Raw genomic sequence first — 14,643 nt, 5'->3', positions numbered from 1 at the left:
AGCAGTGCTCCAGCCTGCGATTGTGCAGAAAAAGCTAAATTCATTCCCACACAGACACGCGCGAGCTGTAGTAAACAACAACATGCATCTGTGCCGTTCATTCATTCAAACACAGAAACGCGATTCATATTTGAACAGTCTTTTGCGGTTTACAGACACCATTTCATATCGCGATTCATATTTGAACAGTCTTTTGCGGTTTACAGACACCATTTCATATCGCGATTAGAACAAAGCACTTACTGATCATCTGCAGCTGGATCCGTTGTTAGGCTACTCCAGCACGTTTGAGGTAAAATTTCCAGGATTATCACGATATTATTATTCCTCACAGCGAGTGTGTTGTCCAGCTGTTGTGGGCGTTGACTGGTTTGCATGTGTTGCTTCAGTTTGAATAGCGCGCGCTGTCGATGGGCGTGTCGCATTAGCAGAGTAATGAGCTGCCAGAACGATAATGAGAACGGCTGATCTCTCTCTCTTTTTATATAGATTACATAAACAGAGAATATTTGTTTTAGTTTTGAATTAGATAATTTGAAAATACACACTTAAATGATTATAGAGATATATAGCTCATGTCTGAGTGAATAGTATTCGCTGAGTTTTGTTTAAGTTTACAGACGTGCTCTAGAAAAAAAGTTCACGGAGACGGAAAGGCAGAAAGCAAACCCGGTTTACTTTATTTTACAAAAGCACAATGTTTTATTTCGACTTTAAGTGAACCCATAAAAAGAAGACATTTAACAGTTTATTTTTTCATATATCTTAAGCCTGTATGACAAAAAATGACGGGAGTATTTTAAGTCTATTTTACTGCTATATGAGGAAAACGCGCCGGCGCATTTTTGGTCCCCAGAGGGTTAAATGCTTCTGATTGGCCATTGCGTTCAAGAAATCAACACGTCTGTGATTGGCTACATCGCTCAACACTGCAAACATGTTACAACTAGAAACTCTGGCCTGTAAATCGTTTCTATTTTGTTTTAGTTGTTCTTGTTGCTTTTCTGCAACAGATGAATAACAATTTATTCGTTTTTATATGTGAAACCCTGTGGTTTACACTGATGTTAAAATAACACTTCTTATGCTACAGTAAAACACTGATGTTCACTTTCAGAAGTTATAAGGATGTTTTCTTGTCATAAAAAGAATGTGAAACACATGTAGGTAATATCATTTTAAATATATTTTAAAGATAATTTAAGTTTATTTTTACACACTTTAAGCATTATCGTATCGCATATTGAATATCGCATTATTGAAGGAGTTATCGCATTTTTCTTCAATATCGCACAGCCCTACGGCGGATATCGCTCATAGGCATATACATTTTTGTTGACGACGTAGTTATGGCGGCAGGCGTGTGTTGCTTATGCGGCCGCCAGTTCCAAAGTGCTGCGAGAAACCCTGCGTTACGCTAACATGCCGGACACTATTCAGCTGTTGTTCTGTGTGCTGTTGTGGAGCTGAATAACTTGCCTTTCCAGATTAATGTCTGTTCTTGGTCTTGGATTTTGTGAAATAAATTTCACAAAGGCATTTTTTGACTGATGCGACTTATAGTCCGGAAAATACGGTAAAATATACAATACTGCTATGTTTTGTCACCAACTTTGAGATTGATATTTATTTTACTAAAAACGTTTTAATTATTATTGGCCGTTCACACTAGACTTTTCCTACATAGACTTCCATTCATGCGCATGTGAAAGTGGGACACCAGAAACACAAGCTCAAGTGAATAACCCTGTGAGAAATAACAAGTGTTTAGCATTCAAGTGGAGTGGATTGTTTATTTTGTTAATTATTATTAGTTATATGTTAAATAGAGCATCTCTTAAAATTGTGACATCATCTGAGCTCTTTCTACTGCATGATGGGAAGACAAGAGAATAATCTCAATCCATTTTCACACAAACTGTAGCATTGACTGTATTCATCAACCCTGTTACCAAAGTCACTGTAAGAAGAATCTCTAGAACTATGAATAACTTGTATGATATTTGACAAATACAACTTTATCAGTAACTTGGTGTTTCCTGATTATTCCTAAAAATATATATTTTTAACTATGTTGAAAATGCATAAAATTCTGGTAATGTTGTTGCAAATTGGACACCAGATATAAAATAAATGTAAATGTCAAATAGTATTTAGCTTGATCTAATATTGATCATCAATATAAAAGTGTCTCAAATCTCCCTTTACTGACCATTTGTTGAAGAAAACCCAGAACATTCTGCACCATTTCATAGTGTAACTGTTTATCTAAATGTGAAGAAGTGCTTGAATGTTTCTAACATGAATGTTCTTCAGCATCATGAATGAATGAAGAATAAACACCAACCTCTTTGTTCTTCAGGATCTTCAGTGTGTTTCATTCTGCAGGGTTCTGGATCACTCGTGTTCTCACTGTCCTCTTTAATAAACTCAGTCTCTGCAGATTTCAGCTCTTCCTGATGCTTTCATGCTCGTCTTCACTTGTAGCTGACGGGGATTTACAGTATTTATTGCTGAATTAATATGGGAGGAGCTTCACTGATGATGTGATTGCAGGGGGAGGAGCTTCACTGATGATGTGATTGCAGGGGGAGGAGCTTCACTGATGATATGATTAGAGTGGGAGGAGCTCCACTGATGATGAATTCCAGAGTTTGAGGAGCTGATCTGCCAAAATCAAAAGTATAAATTACTGAGTTTGTTTTTATAATAAATGACACTTCTAAGTGTAGCTGGCGCGGTCTGCACTTCGCCCGCCGACTACTGCGTTGTGTTCTGGTGCACTGATGACAGGACACTGACGATCTTCAATCAGAATCAGTCTCTCTCAGTCAAGAAGAATATTTAATCGCATTCACAAATCATATCGCATTATGTATATCATGTGTAGGCTATGTGTCATATTGCGTGTTATTTCCGTTATTAACTATGGGTAATAATGTTAATGTTTTACATTAACATTATGCAACATGAAATAAACCATCTTCCTTTCACTAGTTAACACAGTAACATGCATGAAGCAAAATGTGTATGCTTTACATCTGGGCTGTTCAGTGCCATTGAACATCAATAAATACAAGAACACTTTTAAATAAACACTTTATATTCTAATCCTGGTATTGGAAGTACATACCTGTAAAATTTCAAAGAGAGCAAAAGTTCAGGATTATCTCCACTCAGAATCAGCCTAACATAAGAAAAAGGAAAACTGAAACATGTGGGCTTCATCACAAGACGACAGAATGGCGAGCGCTAACTTACAGCAAAACAAACCACGAGGCTAGCTATGTTAGCAATTCCTTAAGCACTCAAAACAGCAGATCTCGACTAAATATGTGCACTCATCATACAATAATACACGTACAAGTTACCATGTGCACTAAAGCTAAAGTTACAACCGGTATATTTCAAGCTTACATTGCACTGATGTGAACACGTACCTCTCTCAGTCCAGTAGAATGCAGACTGAGAAACGAACGCTTTAAGTCAGTATATGACCACCGCCAGCCTCTGTCCGATAGAGGGCGCACTTACACGACAAACAACTCTCCCAATAACCTGTGAGCTACCATGAAGTGACTGAACAATACAAGATTATGGTGAAATAAACTCACATACCCACAAAATAGAAAATGGAAGGTTGCAAAAATATTTGTGATTCTTTAACCTGTTACATAAGCATTTATGTCTGTCTATCTATTCATCGTACAGTAACTGATGCCAATTAAAAAAAAATATTGCTAATCTTAACATTATATTCTGCTTCTTCATTATAAATCCAGGTATCTAGAAATATAGAAAATAATATAAATAATTTAAATTCTTCCAAATATAAATAATGGTAAGAAAAACAGTTCATTAACATAAACACAGAAATAAACTTTCATACTTAGCCAACAAATCCCCTCAGTCTGCTGACACCAATGAAATGAGCTTTAAGTGACAATGTACTGGAGATCTGGAGACATCAGCATAATAAATGAGGTGAAAACAGGAACTATTGTCATGAAATAAAGAGTGTTTTCAGCAGATCTGTTAATATTGATGAGCCTCAGACTATCAACACTCATTCAACAAGCCATTCAGGATCATCAGCAGATCATCTCACTTTATTCTGAGTGTTTGCTGTTAGAAACACATTATTTGAGTCAGATAGATGACTAAAGACTATTAAACTGCTCCATTGTAAGACAATACTGTTATTTCTCACACTATGACATAAAACATCAATAACACAAAAATAATCACTAATGATGACACTCATCTTCATAAACCACTACAGATAAATAATTACAGCAGCATATTATGACCAAATTAATCTAGTTTGATCTTATGATAACTACATGAATCACTATAAAGTAAAATAGCCTAATAACATTTTACATGCGCAGAAACTGAAAATGATTAAAGGGATGGTAAAATGCCCTTTTCACAAGATGTAAAATAAATCTCTGATGTGTGTGTGTGAAGTTTTAGCTCAAAATACTCCATGATATTTGTGAATGTTAAAGTTGTCACTTTTTGAGGGTTAGCAAAAACGCACTGTTGACTCATAAATGTGCTCGACTACAGCAACCCTGCGTGTTCACGGGGACGCGGCTTATGTAAATTCAGGGGCGCAACTACCCAGTGTCAGAGGGGTATGCAGCAACAATATTGGCGCCACCACGTCTCTAAATTGGATTTACATAAACCATATACATCTTAAAGATGCTAAATGTCTATTAACATCTGGCAGGAAAATCGTCGATAAGTATCGCAGACGAGCACATCACAACATGAAATAGACATCCGAGTGAGTGATGTATGTGTCCTATTGTGTAGGAGAATTTACTGTGGTCAACACTGCTTATATATTATATGATAAAGTAACTAAACATATGTTATCTATTTTATTTGTCCATTGGTACTGTTGATAAATTGAGGAACATTTATGTTGGATAAAAAGTGAGTTAACACATCAGCATCAACCTCAACATGTAAAAGTTTATTGTGCTCATAAAAGGAAAACCGTACATAAAAATAAAAAGTAAGATAATTGAGTTACTTGTAATGGCATTGTGCTGTTAACTTCTGTTTTTATTATGTTTTGTGCATTTCTGTAGGATTCTGACATTTCTGCAGACTGGTATATCATCATCACTGAGGATGAGGAGCCCAGAGCTGAATCCTGGAAATGGTGCCATGGAGAGTCCCTTCATCTCTCCACCTGCCCTTACGAGACCCTCCATCCCTCCACCTGCCCTTACTAGACCCTCCATCTCTCCACCTGCCCTTACTAGACCCTCCATCCCTCCACCTGCCCTTACTAGACCCTCCATCCCTCCACCTGCCCTTACTAGACCCTCCATCCCTCCACCTGCCCTTACGAGATCCTCCATCCCTCCACCTGCCCTTACGAGACCCTCCATCCCTCCACCTGCCCTTACGAGACCCTCCATCCCTCCACCTGCCCTTACGAGATCCTCCATCCCTCCACCTGCCCTTACTAGACCCTCCATCTCTCCACCTGCCCGTACGAGACCCTCCATCCCTCCACCTGCCCTTACTAGACCCTCCATCCCTCCACCTGCCCGTACGAGACCCTCCATCCCTCCACCTGCCCGTACGAGACCCTCCATCTCTCCACCTGCCCGTACGAGATCCTCCATCCCTCCACCTGCCCTTACGAGACCCTCCATCCCTCCACCTGCCCGTACGAGACCCTCCATCCCTCCACCTGCCCTTACGAGATCCTCCATCCCTCCACCTGCCCTTACGAGACCCTCCATCCCTCCACCTGCCCGTACGAGACCCTCCATCCCTCCACCTGCCCTTACGAGATCCTCCATCCCTCCACCTGCCCTTACGAGACCCTCCATCTCTCCACCGGCCCTTACGAGACCCTCCATCTCTCCACCTGCCCTTACGAGACCCTCCATCTCTCCACCGGCCCTTACGAGACCCTCCATCTCTCCACCTGCCCTTACGAGACCCTCCATCTCTCCACCTGCCCTTACGAGACCCTCCATCTCTCCACCGGCCCTTACGAGACCCTCCATCTCTCCACCTGCCCTTACGAGACCCTCCATCTCTCCACCTGCCCTTACGAGACCCTCCATCTCTCCACCGGCCCTTACGAGACCCTCCATCTCTCCACCTGCCCTTACGAGACCCTCCATCTCTCCACCTGCCCTTACGAGACCCTCCATCTCTCCACCTGCCCTTACGAGACCCTCCATCTCTCCACCTGCCCTTACGAGACCCTCCATCTCTCCACCTGCCCTTACGAGACCCTCCATCACTCCTCCTGCCCTTACGAGACCCTCCATCCCTCCACCTGCCCTTACGAGACCCTCCATCTCTCCACCGGCCCTTACGAGACCCTCCATCTCTCCACCGGCCCTTACGAGACCCTCCATCTCTCCACCTGCCCTTACGAGACCCTCCATCCCTCCACCTGCCCTTACGAGACCCTCCATCCCTCCACCTGCCCGTACGAGACCCTCCATCCCTCCACCTGCCCTTACGAGACCCTCCATCCCTCCACCTGCCCGTACGAGACCCTCCATCCCTCCACCTGCCCTTACGAGACCCTCCATCTCTCCACCTGCCCTTACGAGACCCTCCATCTCTCCACCTGCCCTTACGAGACCCTCCATCCCTCCACCTGCCCTTACGAGACCCTCCATCCCTCCACCTGCCCTTACGAGACCCTCCATCCCTCCACCGGCCCTTACGAGACCCTCCATCCCTCCACCTGCCCTTACGAGACCCTCCATCCCTCCACCGGCCCTTACGAGACCCTCCATCCCTCCCTATTGAAGATAGGGCTGGGCGATATGGCCAAAAAAAAATATCACAATATTTTTTTTTTATATCAGTCGATATCGATAATTATCGATAAATGTCAAATCTTTATTTATTTCAAGTTTAAAGACAGATTTTTACTCCTAAGTGAAAGCTGTAGAAACCAGAGCATTGTGTTTTTAAACTACTCTTTATCATGACAAACACTTGCCAAACAGGTGAACATTTCACACATCCGAGGTAGAACATTCAAACATTTGTAATTTTTCCTTCACAAAATAAATATCTTTATTTCAGTAGTATTAGCTTGAGTTAGGATGCAGATTTACTATATATACAATTTATGTTCATTAACAAAAACAGTAACATTTGTTAAAAAAAAGTAACAACATTATTTTTATTTGGTAAAATGTAATATTATTTAGTTTTATTAAAATGAACCATTGGTCATCCAGCATCATGCATTTAGATCATGATAACCACAGATAAAATGTAACTTTATGGTTTCTATGGTATTTATGAAAACCAGTAGCCTAAATACATTATTAAAAACTGTAATTATATTCCATTAGTCCTTCAATACATCGTCTACATTAATAATATTATACAATTCAATATATATATATATATATCCCACATTTCATGATGCAGTTAATATTACTTGGCTAACGTTACAGTAACGTTAAATCCGTGGTAAATGATGGGAATGTGTAGACGGAGAAGCTTCTGACTGTATTGCTGCACACAGTGCTTCTCCTGTTCGTCAGCGCTGTTCATCTGCCTTTAAACTGGTTTAAATCACTGAGACATTTGTGTTCCTCGCTGAATTCAAGCGCTTCTCACTGGATCTAGTGACCGAGACCGATCAGAGTAAACGTGTCTGCTCTAGTGAGCTCGCGCTCGCGCTGCCGTTTGGACTTTGAGCCGAGCGGATAAACGGTCCGTGTGGCGCGCGCTGTTCAAATGAGATTCGTTCCGCTTTTGGCCAGAAAACATTATCGAACATTTATCGAACTCTTGATATCGTTTTATCGAGAAAAATTATATCGCGATAATTATCGTTATCGTTTTATCGCCCAGCCCTACCTCCACCTGCCCTTACGAGACCCTCCATCCCTCCACCTGCCCGTACGAGACCCTCCATCCCTCCACCTGCCCTTACGAGACCCTTCCCTCATGCATTACACCGGCACTAACGTCGCCAATCAAGCAAAACAAAACGAATGGGCCGCCGATGTTTGGCCGCCACCCCAAAAAAAAGCCAGTTTGGCCTACATGCCTGGACGTCACACTTTAAATCCTACTTGTTGCCTTTCACCATCCACTTATTTAGCTGATGTCGCATCAATTTACTTGCCATCTCCTTTTCGCTCTTTCTTTTTCTAGCCCCCGACAGCTTTTTTGCTTTATCCATCTTTTTGCGCCACTGTGTACATGTTAGGGTTGGTGATGTCACTAACCCGGGAGGAATGTCGTGTAGTCTCTACCAGCTGTTTAAAAGCAAATATCTCCCTTTGCTTTGAACTTTGAGCGTTGTAACTTTGCAGATGTTGTTTATGCTCAAACAGCAACATTACACACTAACTAAAGTTAGAAAAGTGAAATCATAATCAACCACCCCTTTAAAACGTTTAAAAATAAAGAGCACCACAAAGCACTATTGGTCCAAGAGTAAAACGCTATTCATATTGTTTTATGGTGCTTAATTTTAAACACCTTTTACTTCATTTTAATTATTCTAAGGTTAGGTAAAGTAAGTCAAATCTGTTCTAATTAATAAGCATTTGAATTTTCATACTAACAGTAATTAGATTACAGAAGACTTCTCTGTGGTAAGTTCAGCTCAATCTTTTGTAAAACAGAGACTTATGGCAGGCAAGCTTCTTAATTTTAATTAAATGTATTTTTATTAAATACAGGTTTACTAGTTTACATACAAATTACTAATATATAAAATAAAATAAATCAAAACCAAACAATTTACACGGTTTGACTGCAGGGGCAGGGATGGGCAGTATTTCAGATACATGTTTTTAAAATACCTATTTGAAATACAAAATACTATTTTGTATTTTAAAGCCTTTGGGGAAAAAATCAAATGTAATTTGTATTTATCCACACGTCAATAGTAAGATGAACTGGCATACACACACACATATTGAGACGGCCAATACTATATGATGCTTAATGTAATACTACAATAAGACGTGAAAGATAACTATATTTTTGAATTAGTCCAGTAATCAGACTCTGTTCGACAAGCTTTTAGTGCAAAAAATAGCATCTGAATAACTAGGTTTTTCCTGGTCTGTGGCGGAATTGTTTTCTGAATCTGCAGAATATCACCAGGGAACGTTTGCGCCAGAACACACCTCCTCTTTTCACTGAACTGCCCCGGGAGCGCAAGTTCATTCCCTAATTTACCGACGTGCGTCTGTGGAGGGAAAAGTGCGCTGTGTGTCGGGTGCAAAATAGGAATGATACATGCGTCGGTGTACAAAGTAAATTGCGCTGGGTGCAAGATAGGGCCCATAAAGTCTGAATCGATGGAACTTTTTCTAAATCGTTTACATAGATAGGTCCATTTGTGGGGTTAGCAAATTTATTCGTGCAGCTTTTAGTGTGCAGGATTTATTGGTTAATAGTGTCAAATGAATATAGAAATATAGAATATAGAAACAAATAACCTTTACATAAGATAAATATAAAATGACTATACTCAAAAGAGTTTGAAATTGTCACTGTTTGGGTTTTGTTTCTTGTCGTTGTCATGTTTCAATAGGCTTGTTCGACTTGAACCGGCGCTGCACAGACCGATCGGTTTATGACATCAAAGTACCGCGAGAGCGATTCAAATGCATACGGACCCGTCTGCTCTCAAATCACTCTCGCGGTACTTTGATGTCATTCACTGATCGGTCTGTGCAGCGCCGGTTCAAGCCGAACAAGCCTTTTGTCTTGTCATGTGATTCCGTTTGTCATGTGATCATGCCATGTGTCTTGTCATTTGTTTATGCTCTGATCATTGTGCACAGGTGTGTCTTGTTAATTTGTCATTAGGAATTTGTTTGTCCCAGCTGTGTCTCGTTTCCCCTGATCTGTGCTGTGTATTTAAGCCCTGTGTTTCAGTCTGTTGTCATTGATATTTGCCTGGTTGTTCTTGTTCCTGTGTCTATCTATGTGAACTTTTGAGTTTATTTAATAAAGAACTATTGCATACTTGGATCATGCTTCCTCCTCTGCTTTAGCCACTACGTAACACAACAACAGACCCATTAACGCCGGTTTCACACCGCAAGCGTCAGCGGCGCGTGAGCTGCGCGTATTTTTTTCGGCGTCCATGTTATTCAATGAATGCTTTCACACCGCACGCAGAAGCGGCGCGGCAGCGCGTAGCAGGAGCAGAGCAGGAACAGCAGTGCCGCGATAGTTTCGGCGCCCAGTCTATTTTTAACGCGCCGCTTACGCTGAATTAAAGTGACCATGCATTTTCCATGGCCAAAACACACAGCAGTTTCACCCAAAAAGCACATTGATGAGATCTCTTGTGTTTTAAACAGTCAATCAAATTACCTTCATCAATTTAAAATTAAATGTCCAAAACAAAATTGTTGACCAAAGTTTAATCGATGTAGGCCTATACTGCCAGTTTACAGATTAATTTAATATATTTATGTTAATACACACACATACATACATACACACATATTATATATATATATATATATATATATATATATATATATATATATATATATTGCCAAGGATGTCATGCTGACAATCAAATAAAAGCACATGGTGTCAGGCGTGGTCGAGTGCACCTGAAAATATAACTATGGACGACACTCGTCTCATTGTGGAGGTTGAGAAAGTTCAATTATTTATGATCCAAGAAACATACTTTATAAAGACTCACAGGCAAAGGAAAAGGCATGGGAGGAAGTTGCAGTGGCTCTTGGTGCAGATGGTAAGTTTTAAAGTTTTTTTTGACAAGTTTTATTAAATTACCCATATAGAGTAGGTTACTCTGTCTGTAGCTACACACGCCGCGGTTCAGTTTCGCGTGTCAAACGCTGCCAGTGTGGAAGCAAAACGCGCGTGTCCTGCTTCCGCTCACTGTACGCACTGCTTATGCGCTGCTGACGCTCTTCTAGCGCATGCAGTGTGAAACCGGCGTAAGGATCCAGCAGTAGAGACTGGACCAATATGGACCCAGCAATCCGTCTCAGCCAAAATGACCGCCCGATTGAGGACTACGTGGAGGAGTTTTGTGGGCTTTCCCATGGGGTGGATTTTGGTGACAAGGTCTTGAAAAACATGTTTCGCCATGGACTTGATGAATCGATTTACTACCTCATGCCTGCCAATACCCCTCACTGCACTCTTGTGCAGTATTTGGACTTTGCCCTTTTGTGAGCGGCTCATCATTTACTGTGGGATTTGTGGATGAGGAGCCCCGCAAGCCCACAATACGGAAGCTGTCCCTAAAACGCTCAGCCCCGATTTGCCGGTTTCTTCGTGTCACGCCTGCTGAGCCTGAGATTCTTCACGTCATGCCTGTCGAGCCTAAGTCTTCTGACAAGATGGCGCGCATGAGTCAGCCCGTCCATGGAAGCTGTCCCTGAGATGCTCAGCCCCGATTTGTTCCCTTGAACTGCGGGCTTCGCCTTGTTCCCTTGAACTGCCGGCTCCTTCCTGGGCTCCTGAAGTGCCGGCTCCACCTGGAGGCTTCCTGCTCTGGGTAAGCCACACCCTCGTCAGCCACCAGGGCACCCACCCTCACATCCTGTTATTGTTGCAAATTGGCTGTAAACTCATCAGTATTTTATTGTAATATTGTCGGCATCTCTATTTCCTCTGGGTGCTGCGAGTCCTTCCTCCCTGCAAAATAAAAGCATTGACTGACCTCTCGTGTGTGTTCTATCATGATTGCAGATGTTCCAGATCAGATGAGTGTGAATCATCAGATTGTGTGCGGCTCAAACTCACCAGCTCTTCTTGCACAGATGATCTGAAGAAGAATCACAGTAGGAGCAGCAAACACTGCGATCTCAACAATAGTCACAATCACTGCAGGAAACATGAGAGGAAGAGAAACTGGACATGACTGACATCACTGATGGAATATGGCGCGAGGCCGCGCCTTGCGGAGGGGGAGGTTCTGTCACATTGAGTGCTCCACGGCTCTAGAGGGTTAATAAAGGCCTTCTGAAGCAAAGCGATGAGTTTGTGTAAAGTAAAATTCTAGCTTTCGGCCATACGCCTAAAGCGCAACTTGTGACGTCAGAAATGGCGTAGCATAAATATCAGCAGTATGTCACATTACTCGCATAAGTTGCGCTTTGACTTAAGTCAAATCCGTATGTCTGTTTGGCCGGAAGCTAGTTATTTTACTCTATAAAGTTGTAAATATTGATATTTTTCTTACGCATCGCTAAACTTTATTTATTTAGAATATCTTTATTAACCCCCTGGAGAAGTGTGGAGCACTTTTATCATGGATAGATGCACTGTATTCCCGCTGTAACCTATAAATCATTCTCAAACATACCCATAATCTGCTGCAATCAAATATTGCTCTTACCTTTAGATTAAGGATGTCGATTCAGGGTCCTCGGTGGTGCCTCTTATTAATATTTAATTACAAAAAATCATGAATTATTGATAGGAAAAAATACTCTTAGACTTGTTTAAAAAGTTTTACGAATCACCACAACATGATTTTGTTTTATTAAAAAAGATTCAGAATAATACAAAGGGGGAAAAAACAAAGGAAAAAATAACAAACACGTAAAAGACCCGAAATGTGGCCCCGAAAAAAACCTCTCCAAGGCTTTTTTTATACTAACCCTGGTCCGGGCCGCCTTTTAACAATGGGCTGTTATTCTACTACAGCCAATTCCCTTAAAGGTCAAACTTTGGACTTATCCTAGTCCTTCATTAACATAGGCTTGCAGAAGCACATATTCAAAATATCCATTTTCTTTTTACACCTATTCTATGCAGCACATAGACAAAAGCTTTATTTGGTAAGTGTCACGGGTCTATGAAGGAGGGCTCAAATGCAGAACGAGTGTTAACATGTTAATTGACAAACAGTAGACAGATGACAAGATGTGGTGGGAGAGGTGAACAGTCCAGACAATAGGCAGGGATGAGACACAATGACAGCCGTTGTAACTAGCCGAGCAGCAGTTGTAACTAGCACAAGATGACTGTAGGCTGGAGAGAAGTAATGGCAGAGCAGAATGAGACCTGAGAATACCAGCAATAGCCGGACAGGAACTTCAAGTACAACAGGCAAAGCACTCAGGGATCTCAGGCTCAGCACCAGGCTTGCTCCAAAGCTAAGAGTGTAAGCAGCCAGGGACGCTCTGCTAGCAGGACAGGACTGGAACTACAGACACAGGAGACAAGACAGACAGGACCGATGGCACAGCTAAAGAAAAAAAGAAACTTCTACAAATAAAACACAAGAGGAACAGGTGAGCACACTCAGACAAGGAACAGGAGAACACACTCAGGTAAACGAGGACTTAACTAGACAAGAGGGTGTGGTTCTGGGAAACAAGGAGGCAGGAGCAAAGGAGCACATGGCCAACACAAACAAAGACAGAGCCATATGTTGAAGCACAACACAAACATAGAGACATGAAACACAGACACAGACAAAGCTGCCAGGGCAGAACCCTGACAGTAAGTTTGACTATCGCAACCCTTTTGACCTTTCTCTAGTTTCACACATTTTCAAGGTCTAAGGCGAATGATGTTCACAGTTCCTTATAAAAATACATGTGGTCCTAGCAGTCTAAACATATTGAGTCCACATACACAGACACACACAACACCTCTGACAATAGCTGTGTCCCAATGTGAAGGCTGCATCAATCGAAGGCCGCGGACTTCAAATTATGCAGCCTATGCGTCCTTTGATTGTAGCCTTCGTGGAATTTCCTAATTGCGCAACCAGGTGTTCCCGATTACAGCTCCAGGCGCCAAGCAACGGTGCGAGAGTACAGCCATCCTGATAATTCATTTGATATTTGAGTACACAGCTATGGACCCAGAATTGGCTATTGCCATTTTTATGTTTTATATTTCATTGGAGAACATGGTGAGGATGTTTCAGGTCTTGTACTTTCGGCTTAGACGAAGGTTCAAATGTTCATTTATAATTACTTTGATGCGATTTTATAGGCTAGTGTATTCTTTTTATTATGCACATAAATGGACCTTGGTACATACATTTACACAGGTTTTCAACGCTATTTGAATATAAAACCCAGTTGAATATAAAAAAGTCTAGTGCGAATGTTACTCCCGCTCGTCATCGGCAGCTGTCACTGAAGACAATCGTCCGTAAGCTACACCGGTCCGAGCGCTTCAGATGCGCCCTTTGAAATGGGACGGAGCTGTAGTTAGCAACAACTTGTTAATATTGTGACAATAGGCCTACACTCTTAGAAGAAAAGGTTCTATATAGAACCTTAAAAGGTTCTATAGGCGCTTCGTATTTGGAACCCCTAAAAGGTTCTACACTCTTAGAAAAAAAGGGTTCATTGGGGTTCTATATAGAACCATAGGGTTCTTTACTCAACTCCAAAGAACCTTTTATGCTAAAAAGGTTCTATAATGACAAGAAAGAACCCTTTCTTGGGTTCTGTATAGAACCTTTAAGGGGTTCCAAATACGAAGCGCCTATAGAACCTTTTAAGGTTCTATATAGAACCTTTTCTTCTAAGAGTGTACATGTTGTTACTTTCATTGTCAAAATAACCAGTGGTGGTAAGTAAGGAACTACAAACTTCGTTCATGACAAGGAGGTTTTTTCCCTGCAGAATACACTTTTACTCT

At 41.5% G+C, this 14,643-nt stretch overlaps 1 protein-coding gene across 1 annotated transcript in view; it reads right to left on the bottom strand.

The window, feature by feature from the left end:
* Positions 1-3,526, bottom strand: part of LOC307006403 (uncharacterized protein) — a 34,597-nt gene extending 31,071 nt beyond the window's left edge. Inside the window, exons 1-3 of the mRNA XM_079627342.1 lie at positions 3,441-3,526; positions 3,134-3,187; positions 2,348-2,667 (exon numbers count right to left, since the gene is read on the bottom strand). Of these exons, the coding sequence (XP_079483468.1) occupies positions 2,348-2,381 (34 nt within the window). The 5' untranslated portion in view covers positions 2,382-2,667; positions 3,134-3,187; positions 3,441-3,526. The remainder of the gene's footprint in view (positions 1-2,347; positions 2,668-3,133; positions 3,188-3,440) is intronic.
* Positions 3,527-14,643: the final 11,117 nt, after the last annotated feature.

This window comes from Phoxinus phoxinus, assembly GCF_949152265.1.
Source record: "Phoxinus phoxinus genome assembly, chromosome: 1".
NCBI classification, from domain to species: Eukaryota; Metazoa; Chordata; class Actinopteri; order Cypriniformes; family Leuciscidae; genus Phoxinus; species Phoxinus phoxinus.
Note: the sequence above shows the minus strand (reverse complement) of the source record. Positions and strands in the feature narration are given on the sequence as shown.